At 37.0% G+C, this 9226-nt stretch overlaps 3 protein-coding genes across 3 annotated transcripts; 1 reads left to right on the top strand and 2 right to left on the bottom strand.

Moving 5' to 3' along the window:
- The first annotated feature begins 903 nt into the window (after positions 1 to 903).
- On the top strand, positions 904 to 2395 carry LOC129244721 (putative odorant receptor 92a). The gene is made up of 4 exons (XM_054882517.1): positions 904 to 1699; positions 1758 to 1959; positions 2038 to 2193; positions 2264 to 2395. The coding sequence occupies exons 1-4, from the start codon at positions 912 to 914 to the stop codon at positions 2309 to 2311; spliced, it is 1194 nt and encodes a 397-aa protein (XP_054738492.1). The 5' UTR covers positions 904 to 911; the 3' UTR covers positions 2312 to 2395.
- On the bottom strand, positions 2239 to 4982 carry LOC129244720 (nucleolar GTP-binding protein 1). The gene is made up of 4 exons (XM_054882516.1): positions 4862 to 4982; positions 4405 to 4679; positions 4010 to 4340; positions 2239 to 3809 (listed from the first exon to the last, which is right to left on the bottom strand). Exons 1-4 carry the CDS (start codon positions 4907 to 4909, stop codon positions 2508 to 2510), a joined length of 1956 nt encoding a protein of 651 aa, XP_054738491.1. The 5' UTR covers positions 4910 to 4982; the 3' UTR covers positions 2239 to 2507.
- On the bottom strand, positions 4978 to 6525 carry LOC129244198 (uncharacterized). The gene is made up of 5 exons (XM_054881810.1): positions 6129 to 6525; positions 5885 to 6052; positions 5469 to 5817; positions 5242 to 5411; positions 4978 to 5075 (listed from the first exon to the last, which is right to left on the bottom strand). Exons 1-5 carry the CDS (start codon positions 6430 to 6432, stop codon positions 4978 to 4980), a joined length of 1089 nt encoding a protein of 362 aa, XP_054737785.1. The 5' UTR covers positions 6433 to 6525.
- Between the last annotated feature and the right edge of the window lie 2701 nt (positions 6526 to 9226).

Raw genomic sequence — 9226 nt, 5'->3', positions numbered from 1 at the left:
ATTTCAAATTCACATGCGTGCGAACATGTATGCGTGCATATATGTGCATATGTACATACGTACACTTTTATTCACAATAATGGCAGCGTCACATATTACAAAGTTTTGACTTTTTATTTATTTTTTATTTAATTTTTTTCTATAAAAATTACGTTCTTTTAAGCTTTGTACAAAAGCTTATGCTTTAAGCTTTGTAAAAAATTAAAAAAAAATTCCAAAAGTCTTCATCAAAATTTCAAACTTTTTAGTCCGAATTTTTAGAAAAATTCTCTGTATGCAATTTTGTAGTAATAAAGCTGCCGCCGCAGCCTCATGGGTTGGTGCGTGACTACCATTCGCAAGTGCATGAAAACGTTTTTTTTTTTTTCTGATAGCGGTCGCCCCCCGACAGACAATGGCGAACCTCCGAAAGCGCGGCCAAACACCCAAAACGAGTAATATAAATAAAGTGTCATTTTGAAGAGGCTTAAATTTGTAAATAAAAAATAAAATAAAATTAAATTTTGATTATAATTCTTAAAATTTTGAGAAAAATTTGTCGAATTTTTTAAGTTTATGCAAAATTGGAAACTTTTATAAAAAAAATAAAAAAACTTTTGTAATATGTCGTACTACTATTAATTTCAACATAGGTGTATATTCATTTGTATATATGTATATATTTATTACGTATAAGAAAAATGGCAACAAGGCTTTTTTGTGGTTAAAGTTAAAAAAAAAAACAAATCGCGTGGGATAGAAAATGTGTTCGGAAGCCATTAACAGCTAATGTCGGGTTTGATCAGCTTTGTTGACACAAGGCCATACAAAATTTGAGCAACTCGCCACTTCCTTCAAAATTAATTGGATTTTCAAAATGAATATAAAAGGCACATTTTTATTTTTCCAAGACAGTACTTTTTCCTTGACCAATGCATTCTCACTGGCAAAAAATTCCACTCTCTTTTGCAATGAACGGCGTACAGCAAAATTCAAATTTCCAACGCTTCACTGCCGGCCCAGTTAAATATTTCAAAATTATCGGCATTTGCCTACAGCCACCGGAAACGCTGCGCATCAAGTGCTCACGCTTCATAACAGTGGCTTCTATTTTTCTAATGCTGGCACATCAGATTGGTTATTTGCTAACGCCGGGTCGTACTTTCGCCGAACAATCCGCCGCTGTTGCACTGATGAACTACACAACTGTTAGTTTCGGAAAGATACTTTTTCTAATCTACAATCGTCACTTGCTACTGAAAAGCCACGGCCAATTGAAAGCTATACACCCTAGCGTGGAGCTGGAGCGTCAATATAAATTGGAGCATCACTTACTTTTTTATGCGCGCGTGGAGATTCTACTTTACAGATTTTTCAAATATATATTAATTATATATTTGGTTTATCCTATAGTGCAATCATTCTACGATCTGTGGTCTACCGGTGTATATACGTACCTGATGCCATCGTTTTACTGGTATCCAGTACGGGTGGAGGAATCGCTGCTTGTTTATTTATTCTATGTGTCATTTCAGTCTTTTGCAAGCTATTGTGCAGGCACGATTATATTAAGCGCCGATTTATGCCTATTTAGTTCGGTTTCACAGCTATTGTTGCATCTGGAATTAATAGCGCAACGTATACTTGAACTACAACCGGCTGAAAGCGACAGCCTAGGAGCACTAAAAGTGATCATTGAGTATCATCAAAGAATTTTTATGTGAGTAACGCTAATTTAAGTCCAGCTTTTGCTTATGTAGGTTTTCAATACTCTTTAGGCTCGCCCATGATGTGAATGCCATATTTGCCGCATCCATCATCTTCAGTTTGACCTCTTCATCGTTCATCCTGTGCTTTAGCGCCTACCAACTCTTGGGAGATGTATCATTCATTTTCGCCTTGAAAGTGTTACTTTTGCTTTGTTATGAAATGAAGCAAGTCGTTATCACTTGCTACTACGGCGACAAACTTATGGAGAGTGTAAGTGTTGGGTTGGCCTACGCAGTTAAATATACATATGTATTCAAGCAATATTTTTTGTTTTTTTTTTTTTTGCAGAGTTTGAACTTATTTAATGTTGTTTATGCGCACAATTGGCCCGATGGCTCACCGGCATACAAGCGACTCGTGTTGATAATGATGATTCGCACTTACCGGCCCATTTGTTTGAATGTCGCTGGCATAGCAGACGTCACTCTGATTACACTAAAACAGGTAAACCGATTTCCACGCGTCTTATCAGTAAAACCGTTTACAAAATTGTGAGTTTATAATTCGATTGCAGGTTTTAAGTGCCTCTTATCAAATATTCGCAGTTCTTAAAACAGCGTAGACTACATACAATTTTCTCTTGTTTTTGTTATGAAATGTAATTTACATATTTATTAATAAAATACATAGAGCGCTTCAAAGTTTAGTGTTTGTTGTTTGTTACAAATCAACATAAAAGCTAATTGCTCCAGCATTTTGCCCACCCAAGCATTAGCATTAGCCTGCAAACGCGACTTATACTGCTTCCAATTTGCTGCTCAACGTCTGTCTGTTTTACCCGTACCGCGTTTGCCAGAGTACAAATGCTTGGGCATCTTGGTGCCGATGAAACGATCAGCTTCGCCCTTTAATCCCAGACGTGTCACCTTCTTTGCAATGTCTCGTTTCGCCATGAGTTGCGCCTTCTTCTTCATCGCCACATTCTTGATGCCCATTGTATCACGCGATGGTGCACGTTTCAATGGTTGGCCTGTCTTCTTTACTATCGCCGATGATTCTTTATCCAGCAATGGTTTCTTCAACTCCTTTGTGCCAACAGGCACCAGACTACGTCGGAGATCCACAACAGATTTTGTGAAGTTGGCGTTTTCTGTGCCAGACATATCGACACCGAGATTTTCCATGGTTTCGCGCAGTTTAGCCACCGAACGATCACGCACCTTGGGCTGCTTGTGACGTGGAATCGCTGGTTTGTTTTTTTTCGAAGCCAAACGGCGATCGTCCCGTAACTGGAAGCGTTTGCCGCGTATTTGTTTGGCCATTTCTCGAATTTCCTTCAGCGTTTCATCCATTGTCATATCAGGTTGATTGTAAATACCGCCTTCTTCACGCATACCCTCTTCACGTTCAAGTTCTTCCAATTTCGAGAAAATATCGGGGTCAATGTAATCGGCAATATTATGGCCATCCCAAATTTCGGGTATAACATCGTAGCGTTCTTCTTCAGGTATTTCGGCATAGTTCTTCTGCAGATCCAAAATATAGTCATCGCCCATTTCGTCTTCGATTTCTTTCTCGAGTTTACGTTTACGTTCTGCTTTTTCAGCATTCTTCTCGAGACGTGCCAGCACTTGTTCGGGTATGCAAGGTGCACGTTCCTTTTCATCACGAGGTGTGGGCATGGCCACATGAAGACGATTTAGAATGTTGTCCACTTTCTTTGTGCGCATCTTTTGATCTACCCGGAATGAGAGCAGACGCTCGCAGGCCTCCATTTTTACTTCCATTACTCCCTCCTCGCTCACAGTGGAGGTGAACATCACCGGCACACTTTTATCCTCTTGTAATTGGGTGATGATCGCACGGCGTTCTTCAGACAAGTCTTCTAGGCCAAGAATATCGATTTTATTGATGGCTAAAATCAATGGCTTATTTGTGAACAGAGGTTTGATGCTTTCGAACAACTTGACTTGCTCTTCTAGGGAATGACCACACTGTTCAGAGATATCCATAAAATAAAGCACACAAGCACGCAAGTGGGCTAAGGCAGTGATGGCTTGCATTTCTATGACATTTCGTTCCTCCAAAGGATGGTCCAGTATGCCTGGAGTATCGATAACCTGCAAAATAAAATAACATTCTTAAATGCATAACAAAATAATTATCAATTGTATGTATTTTTAAGACTAAAATTATATAAAGCTGTCATATTAATTTTTTACTCGGTGCAGTGGCGATGAAATAACACTACATGCTTTCAGCACTTAACAGTATTTTTTTTTTTAATTTTTTCTTTAGAAACTTGAGCATTGAAACTCACCTGCCAACGCAAATATTTATAATCTGTGTGTCCCACATACAGCGATTTTGTGGTAAACGCGTATGGCTGCACTTCTACGTCCGCACGTGTGATTTTGTTGATGAACGAAGACTTACCCACATTGGGAAAGCCGCAGATGAGAATCGTACGCGAATAAGGATCAATGGTGGGTAAACGTGATAAATGTTGTCGCACTTGTTCCAAATATGTTAAATTGCTAGCTTGCTTTTTCAAGATAGTGGCCATACGGCCAAGCGCTGCCTTCTTAAGTTGTTTGCAACGGTAGAGCGAATCACCATATTTCAACAAACGCACATAATCTTTTGCGACGCTATAATTCAAAATTGGTGTAAAAATTTAAAAATTAATTAGTGTTTTATTGCACGCATACATACTTGTCAATCAGATGTCTAGCAGTATTTAGCTGACCCAAAGCCAATTTGTAATGATCCTTGTCGTACAGCACATTCATCAGATCAGCATAAAAGGGATGGACATCATCCAGCTTCGGAAAGTCCTGTATTATCTGAGACAGACGGTCGTGGAAATTCTGTTGCGTGAATTTGACTTTACGTGTGTAGAAAGCACGAATACGTGAAATCTTATAGCCCTTGTGTACAACTGTTGGTGTTTTCCGTTGTGTCTTCGAAAGCATAATATCGATGAAGTCCTGCCATTTTAGTAGTAAGCAAATAGTTAATATTAGTAAATATATAATTTCACAATGGTTTGTAAACATAACAAAAAAAACAATGCGGAGTGAGGTTATGTCTCAGGTGTCCCACTGGTACTCCGTGAAGTGACGATTTCGGCCTCTACTTCTACCGACATTTTATACTTATTTCAACGTACCTTTGCTGGCGGAACCACCATAATCTTTTTAAAATTATACAAGCTCATTTTGGTGTGAAAATTTCACTGTTTTCACGCCAAAAATATAAATTAAACGCGATTGCGATGCGTAGCAATTACACGCGATTGCGATGCGTAGCAATTACACGCGGCCGCAATGCAAATAGAAAAGAAACAGTTGGCAATGCCGCAGTGACGAACAGCTGTTGCACGCCTAAATACGAATCAATGGAGAATTTTTGACATTTTAACTTTAGCGTCATCTAGCGGACAATAGTTCGATGAGTTAATAAATTACTTTACTTCCGACAGGAAATGTTATTTATTTCAACATATTTTGTGCTCCCCATAAAATTGTTAAAAAGTGTTAAATAGTGTACTATATGTATAGGTGTTGGATGCACATGCCCCTGCAGTGATTGCAGTTTCATTTAAGTCACTCCGCGATGTGTATATCTCACAAATAAAAGGAAGCTCTCGCTCGCAGTCCACCGTCATCCACGTGCGCTCCTTGGTTACAGCAATGCAACTTATATTTGCAAAATTCGCGCTAAAAATTTTAAGCTAAACAGTTAATGCAGTTTAAAAGTATTTCGCTCACGCCCACCTAGTACGCGGATGTCCCGGCGCCCAGGCTACAAATTGAAAACAACGCAGTGGCTCATCGTCCATATTAATATACTCAATAGACTGGGTGGTATAGGAGCGATTGAAATGCAGACCCACATAAGCCAAAGTGTATTGTCGTCCACGCATTTGTCGAGCAAGTTGATTGTAGGTGCTCAAGAGCTCCGCGAAGGCATCAGTGCGAGCTGCCGAGGCAACATGTGCCAATGTGGCTATACCAGCAACGCCTGTAATATTCCGGCAAAATTTTGTAGCATTAAGAAAATTCGTTGGTAATGCCTGCAGTTGAAATAGGCCCACTTGAGGTATACAGGAATAGTTGTGAGACGCTTAAGTGAAAAAAAAAACATATTTTAATATTTAAGCGGTTAGCTTGCTAGCCAACCAACCACTCACCAACTAACGCGCCGTACAAACTATAATAGTCGTAACGTCTGTCATTCACCAAACTGCGCAATGTATTGTTCTCTGGACACGCGAGCATGTGACAATTAAAATACGCTTGCGGTTGCTGCCACACGCTCTGGTGGTTTTCGTCGAAGCGACCATCATTCGGGCGTGTAACTTCAAAAATTAAGGCAATGAGAATTTGATATTTAATAATTTAAGGATGAATTTCACTTCTTATTCTATTGCTTACTTTGTTGCAGCTGTTGCTCGGTGAGTAGTATTTCAAACACTTCACTACCCTTCAAATTCTGCTTGCTTCTCGCTCTTGTGCCAAAATTCAAAGCCAAACCTCGCACCGCTATTGTTGCGCGCACACAATCCTCTAGAGTGGCCGTGTTTTTATAAGCGATTGCAGACATTTCAGAGCGTTGGCAGGTGCGTACGAGGCTAAATTTTAGATTATCTAAATGTGAATCACGCGAACATGAAGCACTACTGGACGAAATTAATATTATAATCAGAAACAAAAACTGGAACACTTGAGCTGACGACATTTCGAGTGCAACTGCGTGGAATTAAAATTTAAATATTTAAATCACCGAATGTTGAATGTGAACTTGAGCCGATTCAGGTTGCATACTGTCACTCAATTAGAGAAAATTGACTATTAGTCTGTCACTTCGTTGCTTATTGCAATTAACTTTTTTGATATGTGTCCTGCTAAAGGCCGATAGGCTTTTAGATATGTCACTAGAATGCGTTATATGTGCTTCAAAATGCTTTCTGAAAGTATCAATACTAACAGAATTTAGGGTTCCCTTAATAGATGTAATACATTAACTACAAAAAACACTAACACTTCCAAATAGAGTTAGTTTTCAAAATTTATAACATCTCACATTTTTCTTGCTAAGGTTTCAATTGACAAAGAATACAATAAATCTTATTTTTGTATAAATATTTGAGCTATTTACTTCCAATAAAAGGTTCCCCAAAAACCCTGAAAAACCAGTTTGAAGCAAACACTTCTTCTTCTTCTTCTTCTTAGCATCACAGTCCGTGGTGGACCATAGCTTCATCAACAATTTTTCTCCACTTTATTTTATCCATGGCTACATCTCTCCAGTTGTGTACGTTCATTTGCTTAAGATCTGATTCGACGTCATCACACTAGAAAACAGTTTATTTTTGAAGTGAAACTTCTTAGGCGTCGATGGAGGAGCGAGAATGGAGAGTAAAAAATGTCAAGTCCATGCAACGTTTTGGGCATTTTCGTTCCGCGAGAGAGAAACAAGATATAACGTAGAGGAAAAGGAAAGAGAGAGAGCTATACCTTATACATATATATCTTAGATACACTTTAAGGGGGTAGTATGGTTAATTCGGTGTAAAACAAGCATATTTTTCGAAATTTTTTTTGTCGACACAGTTGATTTATTCAAAATTTTAAAATTACTTAATTATAAAGTCATATTTAAAGAATATTGTGTGAAATTTTCATTGATTTTTATGAAGAAATGAGTTGGTGGCAGCGAATCTTTGCGGACGTCTCATAAAAAAGTTTTATTGCGGTATCCCTCAGAACTCATTACTGGATCAACTAAAATCAAAAAACCAAATTGATTTCATGAGCTAATAAAGTTTCGCAGGTAACAACGTCGAATTTTTTTTTTTTTTTTTTTTTTTTTTTTAATTTTTTAAAGCGCTTTGAAGTCAAAACACCGATTTTTCATAAAAAAAACTTGAAAACTTTGTTGTTTTAAAATATGACAAAATTAAAAAAAAAAAAAACTCGACGTCATTACCTCGTGAATAAAGTAAAGAAACAAAAAAACCAAATTTGAAAAGAATCGGTGCAGTAGATATGAATCTACAGTGAACACCGACCGTAAAAAAGGCAAGTGTGAGAAAAACGCGTTTAAAGATTTCGGCTGCGTGAAATCCGGTTGGAGAGGTAGATACTTAATCCTTTGTGTCTTTGTCAATTTTACTCCAATGCACTTCAAACTTTCACACAATAATCTTAAGATGTTATAGAATAATTAAAAAAAAAAAAATGAAAAAAAAAAAATACCATACTACCCCCTTAAGCTATTCACGTCTCCCTTTTTTGTTTTACCATATACTCGTAATAGGGTTGGTGTCGAAATTCTGTATGTACAAAATTCTAAAAACAAAATTCTGCTTTTTAAAAGTCTGCTTTTTAAAATTCTGCTTTTTTTAAAATTCTGCTTTTTTAAAATTCTGCTTTTTTAAAATTCTGCTTTCAAAATTCTGTATTACAAAATTCTGTATTAAAATATAATGTTAACAATGTTAAAGAGGTAATGTAATTATTTAATTTATTATTATTATTATTTTTTATTATTATTCGAGATATTAAATAAAAAAAAAAAATAATAATATTAATAATAATAATTTTTTCTTCAGTTTCGATAGAATCCACAGTATTTTTGCGTAGAACTTCTTTTCGCGTGGGCGGCCTTCGGCCGCGCTTCAAAAAAATAACCCTCATCAGTCCAACTCCGGCTACGCAATCTACAGTATTTTTGCGTAGAACTCTTCTAAAAAAACGAACAGCTGCGAAGAATTATTAAGAAAAGAAATGAATTAAGTCACACCACATATTTAAAAAGAATTCCAAAAAATATTGTAATTGGCTAAACTAAAATATTGTTATCGCTTAAACATATACATATGTATGTATATTTATGGAATAAATGTTTATTTTGTTACTTCTTGTATGACGAAAATCACAAAACTTGAATAAAGCAGAATTTTTCTCATTAAAAATGCAGAATTTTGAAAAAGCAGAATTTCAGAAAGCAGAATTTAAAAAAGCAGAATTTTAAAAAAGCAGAATTTTAAAAAGCAGAATTTTTTTGCAATTTACAGAATTTTGTCACCCAGAATTTTGTAATACAGAATAATGACACGCTCCCCTCGTAATATTCTAAATTGTTCAGCGCCGTCGCGACGAAAATAATCATGGCCGCTGCGACTGCGTTTACGAATGTATTTTGTTTTTGTAGTCACTAGCCTTAGATTTTGGGCTTGAACGACATACGCATTTTGGGGCATGAAGTGAATGCTTTGCGTTTTTGTTGTGTTCTGGAACATTTTGGAATGCGTGGTACCAAATCGGCCTTCGCGTTGCGCTTGCTGCTGCTTTTGCGTCAATCAAGGTATTTTGTTTTTGTAAGTGCAATATTCGGAATATCGACTGGTGGAAGACAAAAGTACACGAAAGCAAGAAGGGAGCGCTGTGCACGCGCATATATGCATGTATGTTTGAACGTGCAAGGAAGTTTAGAAGGTAAGTAGGTATGTGTGTATGTATGCATTCCA

The sequence above is a fragment of the Anastrepha obliqua genome, chromosome 4, assembly GCF_027943255.1.
Source record: "Anastrepha obliqua isolate idAnaObli1 chromosome 4, idAnaObli1_1.0, whole genome shotgun sequence".
In the NCBI taxonomy this organism is placed as follows: Eukaryota; Metazoa; Arthropoda; class Insecta; order Diptera; family Tephritidae; genus Anastrepha; species Anastrepha obliqua.
The sequence above is the reverse complement of the archived record's forward strand: the minus strand, read 5'-3'. Positions and strand labels throughout refer to the sequence as shown.

Bases quoted from the DNA above. Each gene is read 5' to 3' on its own strand.
- LOC129244721 (XM_054882517.1), top strand. From the start codon at position 912: ATGCATTCTCACTGGCAAAAAATTCCACTCTCTTTTGCAATGAACGGC. The intron at 1,700-1,757 runs GTGAGTAACGCT...AATACTCTTTAG, and splicing joins TATCATCAAAGAATTTTTAT to GCTCGCCCATGATGTGAATG. The intron at 1,960-2,037 runs GTAAGTGTTGGG...TTTTTTTTGCAG, and splicing joins GCGACAAACTTATGGAGAGT to AGTTTGAACTTATTTAATGT.
- LOC129244720 (XM_054882516.1), bottom strand. From the start codon at position 4,909: ATGAGCTTGTATAATTTTAAAAAGATTATGGTGGTTCCGCCAGCAAAG. The intron at 4,680-4,861 runs GTACGTTGAAAT...CTAAAATGGCAG, and splicing joins TGGTGGTTCCGCCAGCAAAG to GACTTCATCGATATTATGCT. The intron at 3,810-4,009 runs GTGAGTTTCAAT...TTTATTTTGCAG, and splicing joins ATAAATATTTGCGTTGGCAG to GTTATCGATACTCCAGGCAT.
- LOC129244198 (XM_054881810.1), bottom strand. From the start codon at position 6,432: ATGTCGTCAGCTCAAGTGTTCCAGTTTTTGTTTCTGATTATAATATTA. The intron at 5,818-5,884 runs GTGAGTGGTTGG...TTTTCACTTAAG, and splicing joins TTTGTACGGCGCGTTAGTTG to CGTCTCACAACTATTCCTGT. The intron at 5,412-5,468 runs GTGGGCGTGAGC...TAAAATTTTTAG, and splicing joins CCGGGACATCCGCGTACTAG to CGCGAATTTTGCAAATATAA.